This window comes from Buteo buteo, chromosome 1 (assembly GCF_964188355.1).
Source record: "Buteo buteo chromosome 1, bButBut1.hap1.1, whole genome shotgun sequence".
Classification (NCBI taxonomy): domain Eukaryota; kingdom Metazoa; phylum Chordata; class Aves; order Accipitriformes; family Accipitridae; genus Buteo; species Buteo buteo.
This window is the reverse complement of record NC_134171.1, coordinates 53,114,514-53,142,180: the sequence shown is the minus strand read 5'-3', so window position 1 is coordinate 53,142,180 and position 27,667 is coordinate 53,114,514. Positions and strand designations below refer to the sequence as shown.

Below are 27,667 nucleotides of genomic sequence, written 5' to 3'. Positions count from 1 at the left end.
CGAATCATCGAGAAATGCAGCCTCCAGCACAAGATCAATATTGATACATCCCCTGTTGAGAAGTTTTAAAACGCTACCCAACGTGTGGCAAAAACCTTTGCTGTTTTCCAAGGCATGTGGTTAAGAAAGGCGCTGGAAAGGTGGTTGGGCGACTTCAGCAGGCATGTGACAGAGCCTCCCTGCAGCAAAGCTGAAACACATATGTGACAACCTGTGTGCAAAGACTCCTTTTCCCTCCATCATGAAAGCCAGACTCTCAATAGAGAAGTAGACAACTCTTGCGCAGACTTTTGCCAATCAATAAGCTAAAGATCCTTCTTGTCTTCTTTGTCTAAACATAAACCAACCATCAAGCAGCCTGGGATATTTCAAAACATCTGTTTGTGTCAAGTTGCTCAGCAAAATAACAAATTCATACCAAGATGTGCCAGAGACATAATTTTGTCCTATTAGGTGTATCTGACTTAAAGGGCTGTGAAGCATTTTCTCCAAATTTTGACAGAAATTAATTTGATCCTGCCTACCAAGCTCTAGACTGAACAAATATGTACTTCTCCCCCTTCCCAGACTTGTTTTGCATGGAAAGGGTAATTTTATTTTAAGAAGATCCTGGGAGAGCATATTTGAATAGGTATATATTGTAATACTACTTTATGGCCCCGCTCTACTAATTTTCCCTGTCATCTTACTGAAAAGAGAATTGGTAGATTACTCTTACAAACACCTGGCATGTTTACATAATTTTCTTTATCTTGCATTTTCTCTATCAATTTATGTCTATTTACAAGGATTTCAACTTCCTCGGTCAATACAGAAAAATTCCCAGGGGGGAAATTTAGTGGGTGGAGAGGTATAGTAGTTGAGAGTATGAAGCCTTCTATTTTGTGTTTATCATCTGGTAAAAATAATCCATAATTCAGTTAGTGGTAACAGCATGCTCTCACCACATGTGGTTCTTCTTCAATCTTATGCAAAGAAGCTTTCAGACTTAGGTCTGGCTCCGCTTCATAAAAAAAAGTAACCAGACCAACCCACTCATATTAGAAGTCTCAATAGGCAGGCCATATGTCCAGAAGCACTGAGATGGAAATAACAGCCTGTGGGCCCCGTCCACAATGTAACATGGTCACACGATGTGAGATGAGTGGCCAGTCTCCACTTCTGTAGTCTCTCTTCCCTAAAGCATCAGGGAATCTGGGGCTAAGCATCGTGAAGAGCCTAAAGAACATTAATGAGAGTCCATGTTTTTTCAGATGTGACTTGGGGCTTCTTTGTAAATTATTTCCTACTAGAAAATGGACAAACGGCATGCAGAATGGGCAGATGTGTGAGTACTATAGCAACTTGAAGAATGACTTCATAGAGAATGACCCATTTCTTTTATCAATTGTTTCAATTGTCATCTTGATTATTAAAACCCAATAATACTCATCTAGGAGGTCACATGAAGGACACAGGATATTGATTCACATCAAATGATCTACCAACCGCTACAGCCCCAAACATTTTGGTCACTAAGCAGTATTATTAACTGATACTTTATGCTTCTTTGAACTGCTACTTCTTCTGGCCATCAGCTTTCCTACCCTCCTCCAAGCATCCAAGTTGCAACCATCTGACAGTAATTGCCAAGACAAATGATGCTGGTCCCAAGAGTATGAAAGACAATACTGCCAGCAAAATTCAATAAGCAGTGTAATGAAGTAGAACAGATCATGGGAAGTTAGTTGTGGGTTCCTGGTACGGACAGTGAGCAATCTGGAGGATTCCCTGGGTGTCCCGGGGCTATCCACGTCCCAGGTTGGAGCATTCACATATGGTGCTGAGGGTGACGTAAGTGCCCTGAATAGGACGGAGAGATGCTGCAAAGGAGCAAACTATAAGCTTGGAGGAGAAAGGCAGCAGGCTGATAGCAGGGGAAGAGCAGTTTAAAATGAATTGAACAGATTTGCAGACAGTAGGGCTGGAAACCACCATCCTGGTCAACAAAGATCATCCTGGTCCACAAAGTCCAGCATCCTGGTCCACAAAGGATCTCACACTGACGTAGGAAAAGCTGGTGGAAGATTTTTCGGAGCACAAATCAGGATTAGGCACCCTCTTCCCTTGTATTTTCAACTTCCTGAGCTTTCAGCTTACTGCTCTTCCCATCCCTTCCACAAAGTAATCATCTGAAGACAAAAATCTAACAAGTTCTTACAAAATTGAAAAGAAAAGAAAAGAAATGAGCACACTTGTTTTTATCTACTCAAGTTCTAATAACTAAGGAAAAGCCTTAATTATAAGCATAGGTTAACTGCATGGCATCATTACAGGGCTGATTTGGAGCTGGCTGACTGAATTAATTGCATCCCTTACCTTCAGGTTTCTTTGATACGGAACCTTAATTCAGACTTTACTCATTTTATGATGACTGATTCTGGAATTATTATAAGCATTCTTTTCTATTTCTTTCTATCAAATAATGGTCTTCTACTTTCAACTTTAACAAAGATTTCAGTTTAAGAGTTTCTAATGACATTTAAGTATCTAGCTAATACTAGCTAATTTAGCTAACTACAGTGTTATCGAGGAGCAGACAGGGTAACGCAGGAGAAATGGTCCGCTAAGAGCAGCAGTTCTGATTGACAAGGTGTTGAGCAATCATTTCATAATTTGTTCCCTCTTTTGAGTTAAAAAATAATCCCTGAATATCATAGTATTTCTTCCTTCAACCAGAAATTAATCCATTTCATTAAAACCAAGTCCAAAAACTTAGCTGAAATTTCTTTGAAAGAAAGCTCAACTTCAGAGTGGGTAATAAACCTCCAGCCAGGAAACAATTCTCTAGAAAAGCCAATGTTGCCAAGAAAGCTTCTTGCAAACCTGCTGTCAAAGCACTATGACTCAAGGCAAGCACCACTAACGCCCCAAATGAAAGCGATGCAGACTGCTGAAAAGAACAGGAGACAGAAATAAGGAACTTTCTCGCCTAGATGCAATGTTTACATTAGCGCTGGCAGTGTAGCAGGAGGCTCATGAAGTCCTGTATCAGACCTATGGAGAAAAAGACTGGTTTGTAGGCAGCACACCAGGTATATTGCCATATCCACAAACAGTAAATCATCAGTTTTACCTGCAAGCACCACAAACTGAACTTTAAGGTGCCTCCAGATAGGAATAAACTATCCTGTTTATCCAGATCAATATATCAGTGCAGACCTGCAGCATTCCTCCTGCTGAATAAAGATACTGCACTATTTACACAGAGATTCAGCCCTGTGATAATTCCAGCTGTAAAGGATCAGCTAGATGTATATTAGTGATCTAAAGGGCTGTAACATTTAAAAATTTTAGCAAGGAGCTTATCGTTCCCTAGCCAAGATGAAGGGCTAGCATCTCTACTTTTTCCTCAGTTTGGAAAAAGATACTAGTGTGTATGCAAGTGCCTGTGGGGGATGAGAAAGCTTCTCTGTGAGCAAGCAAATCTTCAGAATTGAACCTGAAATGTAACACTGTGGGAATCATCTTGAATTGCAATAGGCTGAAAGGAGCACAGCATGGTCTGCTCCCAGTCCTGCCAGCCTGGGACAGAAGTCTCCTGGTGACAGTCACTTACCCAGGCTTTATTTCAAACACAAGCAAAAAGATGACGACAGTTCAGCCCAATGAACGAGACAAACCACTCACACTTCCTAGAAACTGGGGAAAAAAAAACCCAGGAAACAAAAAATCCTCTCTCCTTCACAATGAACAACAGTGCTGATCTCAAACACCAGTTCTGTTTTTGAGGAGGTTTTGAGACCACCACCCCAAGGGGGCAAATGCTCACAGACCCAGACCTTGCCCAGCCGTGCCGGGGACTGCTCCCCTGCACCCACCTGGGGCTTCACCCCGCGGGGTCCCACCGCAGACCACCACCCCTGCTTGCCAATGCCAACAGGTTTCTACACAACACTGAAGCAGCTAAAAGGGTCTGTGTTAACTGAAGCAGCGGTAGGAAAGCGCTTTGGGCAGAAAAAAGGAGAGAGCCGGTGGTGCCAAGGCACCAGGTAATTTGAAATAAAGCCGGCAGGAGGGAGAGGAAGGATGCTATGCCCGCACACAGCCCATGGCTGTGTCGGCTCTGCAGCCTGCAGCCTCCCTTAATCTCAGCTATCGCAGCTCTCGGTGGAAGTAGAGAGGCTGCTTCTCCTAACTTCAGCCCTTAAAAAAAGTCCAATGCCAAAACCACCCTGGATTTCTTCTACAAAAAAAGGCCTCAGAGCAAGTAAACAGTTAAGCCATGTGGCCTGCGCTAGGAATAAAGAAGGAAAAGCTGGGAGAATGGGCAGAAAAGGGGTGGTGGGAGAAGTGGTGGCTTTGCTAGCTGGCCGAGTGATTTGTGGTTACTTTAGATGTGTCGTTCATTCCCCTGAGCTTAGTTTCCCACTGCAAGTTGGAGTGACAGCCCCTTTGCTTGTAAAGCAGAAGGAGAGGGTATTGCTATGCATTATTCCTCTGCTCTCTGCTGCTGGCCCAGCTATGCACACAAACATTTCATTTTGGGGGTGAGAACAAAATATAAACGCTGCTGCCAGCACAGCAACTTACTTATACAGCCATGGATATATTTGTTCTTGGGTTAAGCACCTGTCAGTAGTTCTTTCTAAAAGGCCTTGTTTTCAAGAGGCCTTATATATTTAACTGGAAGCAAGACTGCTACTCTTAAAAAAATTAAAAAATGAGCATTGTAGGTGTTTCTAATTTAAGAGGGACATGAAGATCAACTAACCTTCACTTCCTCTGGGTTTTAACCATGCTTCATTTTCAATGGCTTTTTTCCTATGGATTTTACGCTTTTCTCCAGATTTATATAAAATGGTGGAAGAATGCAGGGAAATTTGGTGCTTCAAGTGAACCCCAATGGTTTTTTGAAAGCCCTGATGGCTGCACAAGCATGACTGTCAGAGCTGACACGTTTCTGTAGCTTTGCATAGCACTTCACAGGCAGAAAAAGAAATGAACATAAATTCCCTGTTTCATGGGGATGTTAATCTGGAGCCTTACACCTAAATTATGCCAAAGACATATTTATAGGATTAAATCCTCCCGTCAGCTAAAGCAGTATAAATCTGGTGTAATTCCATGATCTGAAGATCCATTCCTAATTAGCTAAAGTCCCCCAAACCCAAGGAAATTAATGCAACCAAATGATATAAAACTAGAGTGCATACTTCTCAGCTAACTCAAGGCTCAGTTCTGCATGCTGCCTCTCACATGCTGCTCTAGGAATACCCCAAGCAAAGACAAAAAAATTAGTCCTGAGCCAGGAACTTCTAATCCTTGCTCTCAAGGCTGCAAATCTGTGCTTACTACTCTGCTACTTTTCTCTCCAAATATTATTGTAATGGAGTTTGTTTGGGTTTTTTTAATTAAAAAAATTCAAATTTTTAATTAAAAAACCAAACAAACCCCAAACAACATCTTATCTGTCTTACTGGCTTTCTGTAGGAACCTGATATCTTTGGAGATACTGATAATCTCTTTTGGTAATTTCATAGGCATCCCGCCTACAAAACCACAGCCAATAAAGTTATTTTGCCCTTTCATGTTTGTTACTAGTTGAAACCTTTCTGCTTTGGTGAGAGCAGCTGTAGTACGTAGCTCTACAAAGCCAGGTAATTAAGTGGCAGCTTTTCTTGACGGCTTTGGAAATTTGCCTGTTGTTATACTATTCTTTCAGCTGAACACAACAGTAGCAAATTTAAGGGAAAAAAAAATTATTTTTTAATTAAAATAAGCATAAAAGCATCACTACCTTTCCAAACAAGTGTGCTTCCCCCAGGGTTCGGTCCTAAACTGTAATGGCTTTTAGAGTGAACTAGCAAAGCCCCTGCATGCTATTAAGCACATGCAAGAGAGCGATGTGCTCATGTGCCATGATAAATTACTACCACTAGGACTTAATCAGGAGTGTAAGCATCCTCTTGGGCTAGGCCAAAACCCCTTGGTATACTGTGCTGTGACTATAATGGACTGATTATTAAAATCCTTCTACTGAGAGCAATTATTAGAGGAATATGATAAAGTATTTGATTAAGAGATGGTCCAAGTATGACATACTTTACTGACTCACTACCAGGAAGCAGAAAAGAACATTTTCAATACCTTGTATGTGAACTTAAAAAATTAGATTTTTCCTTATTAATTCCATTGTATGGGATTACAAATCCTGCCTTGCCCTCCTCTCTTTTTTTTTTTTAATTTATTTTTTTGGCTGGTCATTTAAAGCATCTATTTCTGTTCATTTACTCTAATTTTATTCTGTTTTATCTATTGTTTTATTGAGCAATTTCAATATTCTGGTTCTACATATGACTTTTCCCTTAGTCAGGAACTGCAGTCTGTAATAACAGCAATCAAGGCAGTTCACTCTGACAAATGTATGTCAGAAAAAGACTGCTGTGACTTTGAAATATTGAAAGTGACTGATAACATAATGTGTGAAGCAGAATAAATGCATACAAATGGAAGTTTTAGCTGAGCAGTCAAAGTATGAACTAAACACAGTGTCAGAGCACTGCACTGAAAGCTCTACGTGCAGGTGGTTACAATGGCAAATTACTAAATGCACTTTGCAAAAGAGTTTTATGAATAAAGTGGCAAGCGCAGTTTTTCCTTGGCCACATCATCCTTTTTTTCTGCTTGCACTTAGTCATAAAGCAGAAAGAAGTCATGTTTAAGTACAAAACCTGGGTCTGGAAAGGACTTGACTAGAAAAGTCATCAAAGCTATGATGGCTGGGATGAGGGCCCTGCTTTATTTTGGGCTAACCTAACCCAACTGGTGCTAAAGCAGCGTATAAAACACATTGTGCAAACAAGAGACCCCAGCACATCCAACTGGTTCATGTTAGCAAATGCCTCTATCTGTTTTGTCCCTGCAAAAAAACACAGAGCCAAGGTGTGCTTGTTTGGGAGCCCGTTCTGAACCAGGCCAACACTAGGGACTAAGTCTGTGAAATATTTCAAGGGAAATTTGGAGCAGACCAGCAGAGCCTAGTTAAGCACACCTGCTGCCTGTGGCTGGGTTTCGACGTGCTGCAACCTCGTGCTCCTTGTCGTGCTTGTGCCAGGACAAGCTGCAGCAGCGCGATGTCTCTGCCTGGGCTGGGCAGAGGCTCTGTAACGCCTGCAGCAGCAGGACAGCTGGATGTGCGCTCCAGGTGCCTACGTGCCCGCTTCCCGTGACTCGGACCTTTGGGGGCTCTGGTACGCGGCGCAGCCCAGCCGGCCTACGTGGTAACTGAAGCACACAGCACAGAAGTTTTCCAAAGCCACTTACTGTTTACACCACGACAGACAAAAATCTTGACACAAGCCTCTCTGCAGCTTACTGCCTTGGTTTCCTTGCCACCACCAAGTCATCTTTGGGATTTGGACAGAGGTCTGTGAGACCTCATGAATCCTCATCCCCAGAGCATTTTTTCCTCAAGGCTACTGAGGTCCCATATGTTCAGAGAGTAAGTGCTTCGCTACCCCATCTTCACTTTCCAACTAATCCAACCCTCTCTAACCACCAAGCTCAGACATACTGGTGACCCTGCTGGGGACACTATCCGACTCCTCCTCCCAGTTTGCACCTGATTGCTTCGGGGAGCAGCCTACCCCACAGGCGTGCTCTGAGACACGGCAGAAAGCTTCTCTGGGTAGTTTCCTTACATTTCTCACTTTGCTAATCTCCTCCCTGCATGGAGCTGAGCAATAAGGGAGGCTCCATTTACTCAGCCCCCATAATCATTCACAAGCACCCAGCTCCTCCCTCTTCTCAGTGCCTCTCCTCTCATTCCTTCTGTCCCTGCAACCAGCTTTCTTCTTCCTTGCATCTCATTTCAGCAAGGGAAGACACCTCTGCTACAAACCCGGCTACCACTCTTCCTTGGCTCTACATTCTGGAGACTTTCCACACACTCTTTTTTCCTTTCGCTACCTCCAAACTTGACTGAAGTCATTGAGCAAGGCTAGCACCTTTCTTCACCTACCAACGATTCAAGGATGGGTGACAAACAGCAGATAGGTGTTTTATGGCAGGGGAAATCTCTGCAGGCTGAGGTAGACCCTGTGGCAGCAGTTCCACAGGCAGAAGCTAAATTCTTAGCTAGGTATGGATAAATCCCTCCAGTTGTCATACCGTCAAGTTCACTATTTATGAGAACATATTTCAGCTTTGAAAACAAGCTTTATTTTCAGGCAAAAGCCTTTCATTTTTATCTGGAAAACAGGACCAGCCGAAGACTAGCTTTAAGGTTCAGCTATAGACTAGCTTTATGGTCCAGCTAAAGGTTAATTACCTTTTAAGCTAACAAAATGGGTTAGGAAAGATCTATTAATCTCTCCTGTTTTGCTACTCTTGCTCATTTTAACTCAAATAGGTTGATGAGTATTTTGAGCAACATGGGTAAAGAGTCAGGAACCTCTGGCAGGTAGTGCTGATATGGGGTAGGCGAGCTAAACCCTTACTTGTGGTTATTATGATTCTTTTGTCAAGTCAGCTGCACAACTGAATCCTTCCTATTTCCAGGGAAAGCTTTGCACTCATTTTCCACCCCACTTTAAAGGCAACACTGCTGCCCAACTGAGTCAGGGTGAGTAGTTAAACCTGTTCCTCTGAAGACTGACGCACACAAACATAAGAGAAGGTAGCCAGAAAAATGTACTACAGGAAAGCGTGCATTAACTGTAAACCTAATCTCTTCTTTAGGAATTCATAAAAAGGCAAGTTCTTCGAGGCAAGCCACTCGCTGAGACTTCTTTTAGCTTTACTTTTAGCAAGCAGTTTCAAATTCTGCAGCCATGCACTTACTCACTCTATAAAACTTTAAAAAACATGAACAATTCAGCTTACAATAAATGTTCCTTCCATATAGTTTGGTGAGCAACACTGCTTCCACTGACTGTACTGCACACACGTTGCTGGGTAATATCTGGTCATTTTACATGCCAACTCTGAGGTGCCTAAGGCTATAGAAGTGGATAGAAAGTAGTATGAAATAGCTTGCAAAGTGATATCTACTGGCAATTTAAAACATTACAGTTAGACTGTTTTCTCTGGGGTGGTGCATGGATAATGACGGGGAATTAATATGCATAAACAGCTTACCTAGCTTGCCTTTCTGAAACTTTGAATGCAGTGCCCTTTCTGAAAGTGAGCATTGATTAGGAAAATGAGAAGGCATGAATCTGTCCTTTTCATGGCACCTCTTTTCCAATGTGCGGCAACTCCTCCACCACAGCATCATTCGGATGCAGCGGTGCCTTCCCATGATGATGCTGGCAGGCAGGTCTCTGATTTTCATAGCTCTATGCTATATGAATGCAAGAGGATCTAATGCCTTTCCCTTATGATTTTCTTTCTTATGCTTCATCTCAGTGCTGCTACTTCAGGATCCTTTAACTTACCCCATCAATTAATATTATGGTATATTTAAAAAGCCCACTAATCTGCTCACTGTCTATATGTTTTCATTAATTAATTTTCCATCATCTGCATGTTATAAACTTCAGATCTGCTGCAAAATCTTTTAACCCACCTCATCAGTTAATATTACAGCAGATTAAAAAGTTGCTAAAGCCTGTGTTTCTGTAGGCATCTCCATCTGTTTCAACTTCTAATCATGAATTTATTGTGAGACCTGCAAGCACCTGATGCACACCATCAGGAACCAATAAAACCATTTCTCCTGCTCTTGCAACGTGATATGTGGGAGCCACAGCTTCTCTCTGGTTCTACAGCCAGCAGCCCCCACTAGCAAGTGAGATGCAAACGGCTAATAAAGCCAGGAAATGCTTCTGATGACAGTGCAGGAACCTTCAAAACCTGCAGCTCTACATTAGGCAGTTAGTGGAGTAGGATGCAAAGGGACAACATCAGATCATCTGGTCCTTAGGGAAAGCTATTATACAGGATTACAGAAGACTGTAAGCTTGGATCAGATGGTCATGGGCTTGGTAGAAAAAAGAAGAGAGAATAGTGGTGGGACAAAAGCTTTCTGCTAGGGCTTCATATGAAGTGAAGGATGAAATTTTTTAAAATCAGAATGAAGCTACATCTTTTCTTATAATCTGTTTGAGGTTACAGGCCTCCAGCCTGGATGTGGTGGCCCGGGAGTGAACTGTGCAGAACACGACTACTGCGCAGCTCTGCCGGGGCAGGCGGCTGTCTGTCTGAGCAGCACTTCCACAAGGTGAGTTTCCCAGCATGAAGGCCAATTGCAGTTTATCTTGGATGACTTGGGTCAGGAAAAAGGAAGGCGGACGTGTTTTGAGACCTAGGGCCTGGTGCAGTTCCCGGTTTCATCCTTACGAGTCTAATGTAGACAGCAAAAAATAAGGACAGCTGGTGTTATTTTGGTTAGTCAAGAAATATTACATTGGTGTGTTACTACAGCATTTTTTATTTAGTATTCTGGTTATCTGAGAAACTATCTTGTTATTATGTGCTACTCTGAAGTTAAGGCTTTTATTAACGGTGACTATATCTGAATCAATTAAGACTGGATTCTCATGTCAGATTGCACAGAAATCTGGAATTAATTTTCATTTTTTTTCCTCTCACTAATGTAATTTCAGTTATATGAACTTGTGACATGATCTAAGGGCAGGCTCTAAGAATTAAAGTCTTCTATTTAAATTCAGGAATTTGCTTCAAGTCCACTAATTCTCCTAATTTGCAGAGTTTTCTAATTTTCTGGAATAATAAGAAAAAAGTTCTTTGGGTGAGGATTTTACTAGTTTCTCTGCTATATTTTTCAGAATGTTATATATACATCTCAAAATAGTACTTCAACTCTAAGCAAATAAACGAGGCAAAGCAAAGCTGAGCACTTACTAAGGTATCCACCATTCTGCAGATTATCACTGTATTTAATCATGAAAAATCCAATTAGATCATTATAGTCTGTCCTCTGGAGGGTTGGGATGTAATTCAAAACTCTTATTTTCCCCATAGCTGGTAAAAGATAAATCAGAGAGAAAGGGACACTCTCTTGGGTTTTCATATTAGGGGGGGAAAAAAAAAAAAAAAAAAAAAGAGGAGGGCAGGATCTCCTCAAAGGGGTACATAGATAGTCCCAAGGACTCTGAAAAAGAAATCAACGTAGTTAGGAAGGAAGTAATTTTCCTTGCACTGCAGTCTTTGGACATCAGTGACCTCCAAGACACAGAATGAAAATCTAAGGAGAGAGAATTAATAGCGAGGAGACAGGAAGAACACATATTTATGACTCAGGGCAGGAACTTTCTAAAACTCAAGGTTTTGCTGATGAGATTAAAAAAGGACAAGAGAAAATCCATACTATTTATTTAAAGTATATCGCTAATAATTTGCTAAGGGGGAGTCTGAAACACTACACGATGGCTCTCTTCTTTGCCTCCAAAGTTTTGGACATCTGAAAGTGCAACACTTGCTGCTAGTGAGGTGTCTTTAGGCTTGCCATGGGGAAATCATTTTAAGTCTCCATTTGTTTTTCCCTCCAGGACAGAAAGAAGTGACTGGCTTCTCTAGCAGCAATACAAATTCTTTGTGACCTTTTGTGATTTATGCCAAATTCAGTCTGAGGTCTCTGCAGAAGCTATATGGTAGTTGTACCTTCCATATATTATGCCATCCCATACCCCACCTCTCACAGACGACCACCAGGAGGTATGCAACTGCTGCTTCTTCTTCTGGAACACAGATAACTTTAAGTGTCTGTAAGCTTGTGCTTGCCGGGGTGAGTGCCATTTGGCGAAACACAGCTGATGAACAACAAGCAAGAGTCCCACACTGCTGGCTCTGAAGGCAATCTTGCCTTCTTTCTTTTCTATTGTCACTGTTTCCTTTTATTTAAAAGTGAATTCTTTGGGGTAGAACGTACATGGATGCTCTTGAGATATGAGGAACGCAAAACAACTACGGCTTGATTTTTCAGCAATACTGGGTGTTGACAGCTTCTAGTTACTTAAGTGAAAAGCTGGATGCTGGCATCTGATGAGTTTCCTCTCCCTCTGCCTCTAACGTGCTGTGTGGCCAGGACTGTAGCGCAGAAGAAGTCAGCCAACAGAGGAAGTGGAGACGTGAGTGGGATCCAAGAGCTGTGCTGCCTCCCCCTCCTTGACCCCCACCGAAAGCCAGCCACCAGTGCAGGGCCTGAGCTATTGCTGCTGCACTGTAGGAAGCACAGACATCCTCTGAAATACTCTTGAGAAGAATTTGCAATTTTACTTATACCTCCCAGGGGTGCAATGGAAGTTTTAAAGTTTAGGGCTGAAAAGACCTCTTAACAGGTGACAAATTTAGTGCCAGCACACAGTTCCTCATGAACCAAATGACACATCCTCTTCAAACTCTCCTAGGAAATTTGGCAGTTCTTATTATTAAAGCCCCTGTCATTACCTTAAAAGAAAAATGTATATATGGAGAAAACTGACACGTTGCCTGGAGGCTGCTGGTGCTCAGAAGGGTAAGTCTTAGTGGCAGAGGAAAGGGGAAAGCAAGGTACCTGAGCACACATCAACTGGCTGCCTAATGGCATGGCCAGATGTGTTTGTTAAGATCTGCAACACGTGAACGAAGTCATCAGGGTGCTACGACAGGTCCATCATTCAAATGTTACCCAGGTTTTTTTTTCTGTATTATTTGTGCTATAGCCACACGCCTATTTTCAGGATGGACCTGAAGCTTCTGTTTTCAGGGAGAGTGTTAGGCAGAGAGTGGTCACAGGTGCCGTGTGGGACCCCAGGTGGCCACTTTGCCATCCCAAACCAGCAAAAAGCCAATCTCATTCTGCAGTCAGACAACTCACTGCTGCACATGTCTTTGTTTTGCAGAAATTTTCTGCACGTGAAAAAGAAAGGTCTCAAAGACCTGTTTCTTTACAGTGCTTTCAGTTGGTTACCCTTCTCCTTCACTAAACTGTACCTGCACAAAATGCTTTTTTGAAGGCATCTTGATGTTGCACTATGAACTACCGGTATAACTTTTCTCATCAAAACCATTTTGCTCATACGCAAAATCTTGGATTTCCTTGAGTCTGGAAAGAATAATCCTGAACAGGGTTTCATCTTCTGTGGTGTGGCTGGAATTAATTTTTTTAAAACCCCAGCAAATGTGCATGGAGTTTCTAAGTGATGTGCATTTTGCCACGCTCTCCACTAATATTTCATTATACCCAAACTTGCATTTGTAAGAATAATTCTGATTTTAAATTGCATCTGTTCAAATATGTGGGACCAGTCACTCTTCTCTCTAACAGGTATAGGCATCACCTTACACTTGTAAAATTATAAACACAATATGAATCAGTGCAAGCAAGTGTACCTCAATGGCAGCACATTCCCATATAATACTTGTTTAATTGCATCAATTTAAAATCAAGTATATATTGAACATTTTGTGCTAATTTAGCTGTAGCCTAATATAAGCATTTAGCTTTCTGGTTCCTTGGTAACTGGAGGCTCATTCTGTACTGGTAGGACTGCATCCCATGCAAATACACGGGCACCAGCTGGTAGCAGCAGTTTGAGGCTGGGAGCAGAGGAGCTATCAGCACCGGCCCCACACCATGCTCAGGGCACTGCAGCTTGTGTGCTTCTTCAGTGCGGTGGGTACCAGATAACCAGGTGGTCATCAGCTGCGGTCCCACATCCCAAACGCAGGTACATGACCACTAGGAACATCACCGCGGCTTTGGTTCTCACAATGTTCTCAGTTGTTTCGGGCTTCTTTTTAGCACCTCACAAACTGCCTGTGGTCTAACGGGGCACTCCATCATGATCAGCTATGGGAGTAAATGACATCAGGGAATTTAATTTTTGCAAGGATCTGGATGTCTTTTGATGGCACCTCAGCATTTCAAACTGATCCCAGGTTTAATGCCTTTCTTAAGTAGCCTAAGTGATGGATAAACTCCTGTAGAGACTGGAGTACTTCACAGAGCAGGTGAATATCATTGCAGTCTCCAAAGGCCACAATATTTTGCATGTGTTAATCCCCTGGAGAACAACATAGCCGAGGTCTCAAACACAGAGTGTTTTTGGAAATCCCAAATGCCTAAGCTTTACCACAGTGTTATCTTGACAGCAACTCATGCCCCATAGCATTGGAGAGACAGGGTGGGTGTTTACACCTCTCTATCTGTTTTCCTGTCTCTCTGGAAATTGCCTGAATGTTCAGAAAAGGTAATGAAAAGCCTTGAACTCGTGCCCATGCTTCCTGCACTGAGACCAAAATCTCTTGTAAGCTTGCCAGACCTTTTACAGCTGCACCCTAGGGATTTAACACTATGCAGCTTATGGGTTTATGTGAAATTTCGTAAAAGAGAAGCCCTGTATTTTCACATAAATATATTTATTTGGGGAAAGATCAAGAAATGCCAATATATTTCAAGCCAGTTCCCTACTGCATTAAAGAATGTGAAATATTCATGTGAACATTTGCTAATCCTATACGGTGAAATCTATTTCCCCCTCTATTTAGCATGCAGGCTGCAGCAGCTGAAGGTTGTCTAGCCTTTTCATTAGGGAGAAAAGTAAGGATGATTTGTGAAAACTACATGGAAGTAATCACAAGGAACAGTACTGAAGGGTTTTTAGAACAAAACCTTGTAAGCTACCTTGTAAGCATGCTTTCTCTTTCATGTGTTTGTTTCTTGCATGGTGTTTCACAGCTTCAAACTGTAAATTTATATTTATGGACATAATTAGAAGTGCAATATAATATGCTTTCATAATACAGAAATAAAAATTTAAGGGGCAGCACACACATTTTCAGAATACATATCTCAGGCTCTCTAAATTCTTCAGTAGGTAGCATCACTCCAAGCAAATTCCAATTTCTCTGTTCAACCATTACTCCTGATAATGTAATGAGTTACTTTCTCATCAGTGCTAAGTTTTGTGTATCCATCCAGACCCTCTGTGGCCCAATATCTCACACATAATCCCTTTCTTCATCCACCTGAACTCTGATAACTATAGCAGAAAATGGAAAATGAGGAAATCTGAGTGCCTATGATCCCTGCTTCCACCAGGGAAAAACATCTGACCTTGGGAATTCATTTAAGTCTCCTTATGCTATGGATTCCCTAAGTGTTAAATGGAAATGGCATTTACTTTCCACTGAGAGATGCTAATATTTAAATATTGCTTCGAAGATCCTCAGATAAAAAGAACTATATATGTGCAAATTTTTATGCTTCTTTCTGCTTTCCTACAGATTCAAGATACAATAATACACTGAAGTGCTGAAATTTTGTTACAAAATAAAATTGCACTTGGAAATGTCAGGTCTGCACAGACCAGTGATCCAGAAGTCACTAAAGGCAGTGTATCATAAGAAGATGTAACCTAGCCTCTCCAGGTACTGAAACTGTGACAAAGAACATAATCGCTTACCAGAACCAGCTGTGACCATTTCCCCCATGTACCCAGAACTGTAACAAGTATATAAATGATGTCAGAAGCAGTCTCTAAGGGGTGGTTTGGATACATCCACCTTGACTTGGAGAGCAGTGGCGGCGGGGGTGAAGAATACTCACTGTGCGGGCATGAGCCATGCCATGCCACTTGGCAGGTTCACTGTATTTAGTAACAAAGGCACAGCTTATGAAACTTCCCTGTGTCTTCAAATTTTTATACTCAAGCTTACATGGGTAATGCTCTGAAGAGGATGACTTAACACCTTGACTAGTACCTGAGATCTCTAAGAGCTGGAAGCATTACAGGAAGAAATTTTACTCCTTTGTTTTGCATGAAGACCCTGAACATCACAGAGCCAGCCTGGTCATGACTGGAATATTAAAGTATTCAGTAAATAATTGCCTATAATGCTAATTGTAATATATAAAGCACATATATATTTCATTGAAATTAAATTTTTCTTTGATCCTCTGAACTTTTATATTACGTTACTGCTATGTCAGCACTAGATTCAGCCAAATCACCCCCAACATGGAACAGATTCAAAGAATTCAAGTCTTCTCTGTTCATGCAGTATGTCTGAGCAGACCGCCGTTCCTCTGAATCTGCATATTGTTACTTACTGACTTTTTGCCCTGCCTCATTCTATGGACTGAAGTCAAAGGCAGTAGCCTGAATGAAGTATATTCATATGCCATAATGGTTCACATTCATTATGGCAACCACACAAAAGAAATTTCATCACAGCAACTGTAAAGTTTTGTTACGTGTATCTAACATAAACCATTAGAAACCTGGGTGAGAGAATAGGTTCAGAATGAAAAAGGATCATGAGATTAGCCCACATTTTCTAAAAGCCAGACAGCACTTTTAAAATGTTTGGTTGTTTTTCACATTTCACACACATCCTGATTTAGGAATCAATACTAGACTGATGTACAAATACTGCAAAGGCACAATACATACAATTAATCTAGTATTTCCGATCCTAGTAGAAACACAGTACCAGAAGCATCTCTAGAGATCTCCCTTTTGTAGCCCAAGTGATTGATTAGTGCTGGGATACGCATCTAAGCTCTTGAGTACTAATAGGGGTCTTTTCACTGAAACATCAAATGTTTGTGTTCATCCCCTTCAGTTTTCCCATCAGTGTCCAAGTTTACTTTTTTCTCTTTAAGAAAAGGCTTCTGTAACAGGAAGAGTTGAGTTATGCTGTCCCTCTATAGCAAATGAATCAACTATTTCCTCATTTTCCTGCTAATTAAGTTCAGCCTATCTCAGTAATGTTTTCCAAAAGAAACGAGAACAATTCAAGTAAGAGCAACAGAAAGTATTTTTAATGCAGTTTCTAGAAAAGCGAGTAATTCTGTGTCTCTGAGGAAATGAATGCCTATGTAAAAAATGAAGTGGCTTGCAAGCACAAGATGATTTCCCTTCATAGAAAATTAAATTAAAAGAAGGGTCCAGAGCTGAGAGAGACCTTCCCTTAGGACCTGCTCCTCCTTCTCCAAACCCTTACCTTTGTGAGAAAACATCTCGGTAGGGGCTGCCGTGCTGCAGTGCGATCCCATATCCTCTGTCCGCAACAGTGTTCCCAACCGTGTAAAAAGAGCAGTCTGCATCATTGATGGCCACGTACTCCAGTACCGCTGCATCCCATACAAAGGCATAGTTCCCGTACTTCACCTGCAGTAGACAGAGGAAGAGCTCAGACTAAGGACTGTCAAGTCCAAAAGGAGGTCAGTGCACCTAAAAATGTGGCAGTTTCAGCACAGTCTGTTCGTTAAAGAAAGTGAAGCTTGGGTGCCCAACAGCTGTCAGCACAAAAAGTGCACTGGGACTGCTGCCACGTGGTGCTTTGGCCAAGCATCTCAGCAGAAATGGAAGAAATGTGATCTGAGAACAACATGTTGTCAGTGAAACAGCGCCGTGCAGGAAACCTGTACTGTCCCTCTTCAGGACACAAAGGAAACATCAGGCTCCCACCATCAATGCTAACTTCCACCCCAAAATCCCCCTTAAGTTTTTTCTTTGAGTCATAAACCCCACCATTATTTAGAGGGAAGGTAGGCATTCACACTGGGAGAAGTGTGGGAGTGTAGGCATGGCTATCCAGATGGAAGACCACCGTTCAAGATGGTTGACATTTCAGTCATTTCAGGTTGCCGTAGACATCATGAACACCCATTTGTCTTTTGGGCTCCATGCACGATTGTGGGCAAGATCACGCCAAGCAGATTTTGGGGGATTATTTTTCTCAGTGTGAAGGGTTTTCACCTATCTTCAAAGACTTTTGTACAGCAGGATCATGTAAGCCATTTTAACTGTTTGACTAAGACAAATCCAAACCAACTCATTATATTGAAAAGCTTTTAAAGTAACATTTTACTATCCATTCACATTTGAAACAAATCCAGATTTCTCTTTTCATTTAAATATATGGGATATATACAAAATTTAAACATTTTTTCAGCATTTATTCAGAAGCAAGCTTACCAAAATAAGCAATGTCAGTACATCATTTAGATTAGGCTTTGACAATGTAGATTATGTTTTTAAAGACTGTTTACATATGAAAGTTACTGAAGCAAGCCACACCGGCTGCTTGCTCATGAGATGTAGTGCAGAAGGAACGATTGCATTTGGGACACATTCCTTTTCATGCATAATGAATCTGAATTACACACTGCAGGCCTGGAAAGGGAATATTTCCTATTTCCATTCATAGGCATGGTATGGGGAGGATTTGTGCAGATTTTGGAGCAGAAAGGGAGCCGTGTTATCTGTGGACTTCGCATGATTGGCAGGAAAAAGAAAATTCTTTTCAAAATACATACACACACAAATGCAGGACTGGGTCAGTTTTAATCTTCAGGCTCTGAAAATGGCCAAGAATGGGTTTTTTTTTGCCTCCCAGTGGAGGTTTAGGTCTATCTAAATGGCTAGGGAATAAGGCATAGAAGTGAACCCACTGTTAACAAACAATACAACTTGTATGCTTGTCTTACAGGCACTGCAACTCGCAGAGCTCTTCCTAGCTTGGGTTATTCTGATCTTCCTGCAGGCACCACTTGGCTAAGAAATAGATAACATGACTGAGAAAAAAGCCCTTCCTAGGAGCGTTTAAAAGGATAATGACTCAGACTGAAAAAGTATCATGATGTGCAGACAGCAAGGGAGGGAAATAGGAGACAAAAGCAGAAGATCAGAAGGGGGGAAATGAATCCTGAAGGATCAGATGGACTTTCCAAACAAAGGAATTAGGGAAAAGTGGGGTTCAAAAGACAAGTAATTCTACAAGCGGGGACATAACCTTTGAGGTGATGGCAAGAGCAGTGGGTTATGTTTTGTCCTAACCCACCCTTTTAACGTCCTAGTGCATTGAATTCACATAAGTGCTTGTAAAGAGACTTATCAGCTGCTCAGCTGGTCAGGAAAAATTCTCTTGATTTGCCTGCCTTGCTGTAAAACAACTCACAGTGAGAATATATAGAAGTGGTAAAAGCACTTACTGTCAATAATACCTATGATGAAGTGGTATATATAAAATCCTTAGAGCAGACCGGATACTATCACAGTTCAGGTTCCCACAAAGATATTACTTTTCATAGATAAGATCACAGTGAGCCTCAGTTAAAGCACATGGGGCAGGAAAGAGATTGAAGAACCAGAAGGGATCATCTCAGCCATCTACCTTCAACATACAATTGCTCCATGCAATAAAATAGATCCTTTTTAGCATTCTTCCCCTATCCATTTACAAATCTAGGGAATTCAAAGCCATGGAGCAAACCTAAGTTGCAATTGTCATGCTTGTAATCACTCTCTTTATGGAACTACTCCTCAGTCTCACAGTTTTCATTGCTATTCAATGTATTTATTTTTACTATTTAAAAAAAAACAACCAACTTTCTTATGTCATTCCTAGTTATTTTTCCTTTTGCAGTTCTAAATATGCTCACTTTGGGGGCTGACACCTTTCAATTATTGATGAACTCTTCTGTTACTTAGCTGAGCTGGATATAACTTTCTTTATATTTCTTTGCAAATCTATCAGTTCAGTCCTCCCATTAGCTGTGACACTACTTTTGAACTATCTACAATTTTTAATTTTTATATACGAGGAAAACATCTGCCTCACTAAGAGAGAATCAGTTATCTGGCAGCTCAGGAGGCATATGATTCCCTTCTTAGCATACCCTTCTCCTGAGATTCATAGTCTAAACCCTCTGCCCATGGATCTTTCACACAGCTTAAGACTGGTTTTATTCTGAAGACCTAAGAATAAAATTTTGCTAGATTAGAGCATAACTGCAACACTGCTGATGTTTTACAGATTTGCACCTACAAATAAGGAGTAGTTATCATATGAAAAGCTTTGGGGGATGATGCTCTGTGTGAAAGGAGAAGGGAATTTCAGAAAAAAATGTCAATTAAAAACCTATATCCTTCTCTCTCTCCCTTTTACTATGAGAAGCACGTATTTTGTAACTTTCCAATAGCTATGCTGAAGACTTCCACTCTGGGCCTCAAAACGAACAGCAAAATTCCAGCTCTGCATTATGAGAAAAAGTTAAGGAATTTACAGTCAGTCAATTATGGGGGCTAAATGAACGCAAAATATCCTGGACAAAGAAACAGTTCTTTGTAATATTGTCATGGTTCAATCCCAGCCAGCAACTAAGCACCACGCAGCTCCTCACTCACTTCCCCCCTGACCTCAGTGGGATGGGGGAGAGAATCGGGGGAAAAAGGTAAAACTCGTGGGTTGAGAGAAGAACATTTTAATAGAAAAGAAAGGAAGAAAATAATAATGATAATAATGATAATGATATTAATAAAAGGATTGGAATATACAAAACAAGTGATGCACAATGTAATTGCTCACCACTCGCTGACTGATGCCCAGTTAGTTCCCGAGCAGTGATCCCCCCAGGCTGACTCCCCCCATTTTATATACTGGGCATGATGTCACATGTTATGGAATAACCCCTTTGGCCAGTTTGGGTCAGCTGCCCTGGCTGTGTCCCCTTCCAACTTCTTGTGCCCTTCCAGCCTTCTTGCTGGCTGGGCATGAGAAGCTGGAAAATCCTTGACTTAGTCTAAACACCACTGAGCAACAACTGAAAACATCAGTGTTATCAACATTCTTCTCATACTGAACTCAAAACCATAGCACTGTACTAGCTACTAGAAAGATAATTAACTCTATCTCAGCCAAAACGAGGACAATTATATACATAACTCAATTCTTGCAGAAGATCTGCATCCCTGATTCTACATTTCCACATCATTATGTTGGCATTTTGCACTGAGATGATAACATTTCAGGACGGTGGCAAATTTGAACGCTGTTCATACACCACCGCACAGCCCAGGACAGCCAGGGAAGCATTTGTAGGAGGGCAGCATATTGTCATACAGCAGCAGCCCCAGCTTTCCAGTCCACCAGGGCATGGAGAACTGACTCTTCAGTCTCCTTCCCCGTGGCATCCTTCCTGTCAGTATAGCAGAGGCTAAAAAGGTTTTTGGAGTATCTGATGACTATTGCTATAGGAGAAAAAAAAAATTACAGGCAAAATTGAACCTGTTCATCAGGGTATTTTGAACTCATGTGCTACACTGGTCATTAAGTGAAAGTGGGTGGTATGGTACCAGACACAAATGCTTGACTAGACTTAATGGTTTTGTGAGCAATTCCAAAGGAGTTACTATAAAAAGAGTTGTTACACAGAATAGGGTCCATCAGCACGTAGATGGTAAAACTATTTCTATAAGGCTGTTATATTTCTATTTTCTATCACTGCACATTTACAAGATTTTTATTTGCTCAAGCCCTGCCTGTAGATATTAGTTAAAATTTATCTTTGATGACTCCACCAAAAACCAGTTGAGTTATATGAGGAAAGCATTTAAAGCCATTACACTGTTGCATATGCACATATTTTATGCCAACATCGACGTGGGTAGTATTTCTTCTTACAGCTAACCCGTTCACGCAGAGTAGGCTGAATAACGTATTTGTGTAAGTCCAGCATTCTAAAACCACATTTTTAGGTCTAGAAAATTAAAAATTTCAGAAAAAAAATTTGTAAGTAAACAACAACCAACTATTGCAATTTTTCACACTTGAATTCTTGGACAATAACTTTTCTGTTTTTTAAATTCTTCTTTAAAAGAAATACAAAGAATCCTCATGAAAGAAAAATTGTACACAATAGGCTGCAGGTTAAACAGAACTGGCAGTTATTTTTCCTGCAGAAGTCTTTTCAATATTTCATCATAAATAAAATGTGTTACCTGTTATAAAAACAATGCAACTTTTAAGGCCAGGGAAATCTTAGTTAAGTTTCAAATTATTAAAATAATATTAATTTCCTGGAAGAAAATCTGAAAATTATTAGATAAAGCTGATGAAGCACATTTTCTGAATATCCTGTGCCTACACCCTGGTGGCACAGTGGTGATGCTTTTTCTACTCATTTCCATTACGAGTCAGGTGCCATCCTTCCCCGCCGACTGCTGTACACCTTTCCCTGTCTATAAAGTTGTCAGTTGTATTTTAGCCAATTTAATTTGTATTTTTAGCCATGAACAGAAACAGACTCTTCCACAGCATAGCAGCAGCGACTCCAGCTCTGACCTAAACCCAGTCAGGGACACTGATTAATCACGGGCTCCACACAGCGCTTTGAGAATAATTTTCACCAATATGGACAATTCCACTGCACTGACTACACAGGGGAAAAACGCCATCCGATGCCGCTAGCCCTATGCCTATCAGTGTGGACCTGAGACTTTGGCATGTATAAATACAGAAATTAAATTTTTGACATAATCTTTGCATATTCAGCAAGCATGCAGTAGCTGCAGCCTGCAGAGGGCTGCACTCCATTCTACAAAACAGCCTCACCAAGGCTGCTATTACATGAGGAATGAAGAAGAGGGAACAAAATTGAATGAATGTTTGCAAATATACGAGTCAGAGCTAATATATATAATGTGGATATTGTATTCTGAAATGGGAAACTGCAAAGATAAAATTGATGGTGGAAGCTTAAATCTAGATTTTTGTGTTGTCAGATGTTGCCAAACAGTTGATGGCATTCACAATGGAGTTTTTTTTCAGCAGAAGGGAATGGAAACACATTGATCTCCATAATCCTCCTGCAAGAGGCCAATGAAGTTGCTGTTTATCAGACTGAAGCAGAAGTCAGATCTCTTCTGCCTTCAGAGAAATTCTCTTTTGCTAATTTGTTTTCCTCCAGGGACAAAGGTTTCAAGTCTTGGTTTTGTTCACAAAGGGCACAATTCTGGCTAACTTCTATTTGGATCCCAGTGAAATAAAATCTCACATTTCAGCTTTGTTGAATAAAACATACTAATTTACATTTCTCTCAAAACTGAACTTTCTGTAGTTCTGAAGTACAATTTTGGAGCTTCTTGCCCCACACTCCCTTGCAGGCCAGCACGTGTGGCTGATTTACATAACTTAAGAGTGAAATGTAGTCATGTGATCGGGGAATATGAATCTGACTGACAGCTCTCTGCAATGCATGATGGAGTTGGATTCCCATGGTGGTATTAGAGTACAGAATAAAAATTCCTACATACATAAGACTCTATTCAGTCACCAAGGCAAGGAGCTAATTTAATAATAATAATAATAACAACAACAACTACCACCCCCCTTTAGGATGTCATTTTGCAGGGTATATAGGAAGATAGGGGCACTAAATTAAATTAAATTCAAGGGGCACTATTTGACAAACATTGAAACTTGTTCTTTGTACTTATTCAAACAGAAAAGTGTGGATTCATTTCTAAAAGCATTATTGAGCTAGTGCCCAGGGGTGAACAACAGCAGGAAATGAAACACCGGGGAGCTTAGGGGAAGAAAGAAGAGGTTAGAAATCCCAGCCTCATCTCCTCTTCAGTATGAAGTTTATCTTTCATTACATTGTCGTATCAGCTTCAATGGCATGTCTATTTGCTTCAGATAAAACTTAATCAGGAAAAGCATTAATTCCTCATATGCAACCTGCCACCAGCTTCTTGAGAAAAGCCTAATGATCACACATTCACTTGTTACACTGGGCAGACCTTGAATAATTCATCTGGAATTAGAAGAATTACTTGGGTACGAGAGCTCTGTAATGAGAGAGCGACTTTGCGTTAGAATTTTTCCAGTACTCAGTGCATTCCCATTTTGCCATTGTAATTAAATGCATCTTGTAAGTAACAAGAAAGAAAACAACAAGCAGAGCAAAACAGAGTGGAAACCAATCAAAGGTACAATTTCTGAGGGCAGTGGGAGAACAGAGCCAGCTTCTTCTCCAGGTAATCACAGCAAAGCACTAAAAAGGCAGCAGATCACGCTGATCGCTGACATGCAGCTGAAGCACAGGTTCATTACAGCTAACATTAATTTCAGATGGAAGAGAAATAGGAGAAAAAAAACAACAGAAAAAAAAATCTCAGAAAAGCAGACCTTTGAAAGGTAAGGAACCAATTTTTTTTTAATGCCAGATTCTCATTTATTTTATGACAACTAAGTGCTGCAGATAGTAATGGAGACTATTTTAAGGGGATCACCAGTGAAGGTCATATACAGAAATGATATGAAAGCACTTCAGGTTCCTCAAAAACTTAGATCTGTGGTAGCCAAGTGGCAGTCTCAATAATGAGGCAAATTTAAACGAAATGTCACTGAAGTGACTTCCCCCCTTCTAATATATTTGTATTTTTGTGGCAGCTAATGCCCAATAAAGAACATTTAAATGAGAAAATGTACACAGATAAATCCTCTTCATTTGGGTGAAAAAGTAAAATTCTGTAGATTAAAGTATCATGAAGAAGATAAATGCAGGTGAATTTAGAGAAGCAGCATCCCTCTTTAAATTAAATCAATCCGGCACCACACTAACTGAAGGGTTCTTGTTCCCATTCTTTAGAACAGAAGCAGAGTCAATCGAACTGCAATTCTTGGGCAGCATCCCTTATTCAAAGAAATACTCATTGAATACCAACTGCAAGGATAGGAAAATCATCAAAAGTCAAAAAACTAGACATCAAAACCATTCATCATCTGAAAAGAACTTTAACCGCAAGAAAATTCTTTGCAAAACTACCAACGTTACTGAAAAATCCTCCAGTAAAAGCTCATTTGAAACAATAAAGTTTCATTTTAGAAACTTTTTTAGAAAAAACTGACTTAATTTTCAGTTTTTATATTCCTTATACAAAAGCTCTGACCGCTTTCATAGTGGTAATAGGATTCAGGATGTCCCACTACTCACGCAAAAGGATTTAACTATCTTCTTTTGAACCATTTTATCCTCCTCCCTTTGATAAGTATCTCCTGCCCAGGTTTGGACGGAGCCAGCTTGGCACTGCATATCTAGACACAGTACCTTGAAGCTCCAAAATAAATGCTTCCCAGCCTCTCTTTCTTCCCCCTCTGAAACTACATTGCACAACAATTTAGCTTGTTTCCCCTCATTTTGGTACCCTGCAGGAGACAAGAAGCACTAACTGCTGGCAACCTGCACTGCATCTCACAAGCTTGGGCTGGGGTGCGAAGGAACAGGTTTGGATCATAAAGCTCAGTGCTTCCACATCAGTTTGTTTTCAGATAGACTTTGGTGGTCTTGGAAGCTGCTTCTTCCTCTGGAAGCCCTGCACAAAACCATCAATCTTCTTCTCTAGAAGTGAATCTTCCCCTTAAGTGCAGCTGTTCATGCGGCTGTGGAAAGAAGCAGACTGAGATTTGTCCCAAACCCTTAAGTTTTCTACCTTTCAGTGATACCTGGCAGCCCCCTTCCCTGGGAGTTCATTAAAGGCTACCATGGGGTGTCTCTAACTAAGTATTTATTTCAGGCTATAAGTTCAGGCTGCTGCGCAGACTGGTGGCATAGACGGTTTTCAGAAAAGCACTCCAGAAAACCTCCACAGAGAAATTTCTGCCCTCTGGTATTTCCAGCTAAAGCAACCATTCTAAGCCTGATCAGGTCTTCTGCAGGCGAGTCAGTCCCTTCTCAAGCAGGCCCAGATGGGGGATGCTGCACAAATAACTGGTCCTGCCTCCCCAGGTCAGGGCATTGCTAAGAGCTGTTATTCCTCTAACGTGTGGGTTCCTAATGCCATCACACCGCCCCTTGTCACCGGCTTGTCAGGTCTTTGGAGACCCCACTGCTGAATGCATTTTAATTCTCAGGAGAAGGTACTTTGAACCCATAGGAAAGGAAAACATTACAGATCTGAGCTAAGAAGGTTTTCTCTTTCTTTTGCAGTTTAGGAACCATGGAAAACATCAGGAGCTGTGGGAGGAGGACGACCAGTGCAGCGGCATTTTTTACTCAATTCAAACTGCCTGCTTGCTATCACCATGCAGACAACTGAGAAGATGATGCAGTCTAACAAGTTGTCACGTATTATCCCCGTCGTCTTAAAAGCTAGCTCCCCTCTGCTGCTGCCCACCCTGCAGCAAGCTGCTAGGGGGAGCAGCGTGCCAGGGGGAAAAATACAGACAACACATCTCCTGCAATCCAAAACACTCCGCATTTCATGCTCACCAACTAGGAAGTCAAATCCCTCATATAAAACAGTTAATACACAGAATACAGTTACAGTCATTTAAAATGCACAACTCGGCCTCTGCCAGGCAGAGCAAGTCCAGGTAAAGGAGCAGGCACCCAGGTTCTTTATGTACAAAGGTACATAAAGATATAAATGACGTCTAGGAGTTTCAAGCTCAGACAACACCCAAACCAGTGTAACTTATGCATCTGAGCACTTTTCACATCCAACTAAGGATTTTATATGTTTACTGCAACTCTAATTTCAGGTGATAGTTGGGCTTTCGCATCCTCACGGAGTGAAATACTTACAGCCTTTGCCTTAAAGTGTACACAACTTAGTTCAGCTCTGGCTACAACCTGTGCAGGCATTTCCACTTATTCAAGGCTATAACATTCATTTTGCACACCTTTGTAAATAACCAATGAAGTGCAAGTCACAGACTCTCATTATATTTGTTTCTAATTCAGCCTGACCTGCCCACACAATAGCTCAGATGCCAGAAATGAGTTTACAGTTGACAGAACTAGGAAACAGCAGCCAAACATCAACTAAAAAAACCCCAGAACAGCCTGTTGTAAAACAATCACTCAATTCCTTATCATCCTGGAGGATTCATTCAGAACTGATATTTTTCATGAAAGATTTCTAATCCCTTCTTTCTCCTGAAGCAGAAATCAACAGAAATTCCTAGGCAGTGCACTTGACACAAACTCAGAGAGATAATGTAAACCTCAGAACTTTTGCTTGATGCAAGCGATAAATGGAGCTGGACAGAAACTAGTTATCTTTCTGCACAGGGAGTTGCAAGATTTCAAATTACGGAAAAGAATCACAAATTTTGGGACAAAATCCAATAAAAAATCCAAACTGGAGAATATTTTATTTCAAAAAGTTGACTTTGACCTAAATTATTTCCCTGCAATGGATTAACATTTCAAAATGAAAAAACATTTTGATCAAAAGTTAATAGTTCAGTATGGAAATATCCTATGATGACATGTTGACAATTTTAGAGCTTTTAAAGATAAACAATGTCTTATAAAAATACCTCCTTCTTTACACAGTTTCAGTTTCAATTACTGTAATTCTCTAGTGGATAAACCCTAATGACAAGTCACTCTGGTTTACTTGATCTATATTTGTAGGCATCTTAAAAAAATCTAAACATATATAAATAGAATCATTAATATAATAAGCAATTGTGTTTCCTACTTCACTCTAGATTTCCCATAAGTCTGCTAAATCATGGAAACTTATGTCTCCTTATGTTTTTCCCAAGCCGCTCAGATTCAAACTTGGACAAAATATGCTGTGAAATCTCATTATAACATAAACAAGAAGAATAGTTCTTTGGTAAAAATACAGTGCAATTAGTCAGCCAGTCTTATTTATTTTCTTAATTTGAGTTTGATGTGTATACCCTGTGTCACTGGTGTTCTTTTGAAAAATATAATACAGCTGGGTTAAATTCAAGTACTTGTAGTCCTACCACATTAATAAAAATGCCACAGAATCTTGGAGATGAGTAATGAGAAAAGTGAAGTTAAAGTACTTATGGAATGGAAAAAATGATGGTACAGGGTTTTTTCAATTTTAATTGTGATGATACAATGCAATCAGCTGATTGGCCTTCTTAAAATAAAGTAGCATTTCACCTAGAATTAGGAACA

At 40.8% G+C, this 27,667-nt stretch overlaps 1 protein-coding gene across 1 annotated transcript in view; it reads right to left on the bottom strand.

The window, feature by feature from the left end:
- GRID2 (glutamate ionotropic receptor delta type subunit 2) overlaps window positions 1-27,667 on the bottom strand; it is a 737,675-nt gene that overhangs the window by 52,913 nt on the left and 657,095 nt on the right. The window contains exon 14 of the mRNA XM_075030714.1: window positions 16,936-17,102. Within this exon, the coding sequence (XP_074886815.1) occupies window positions 16,936-17,102 (167 nt within the window). The remainder of the gene's footprint in view (window positions 1-16,935; window positions 17,103-27,667) is intronic.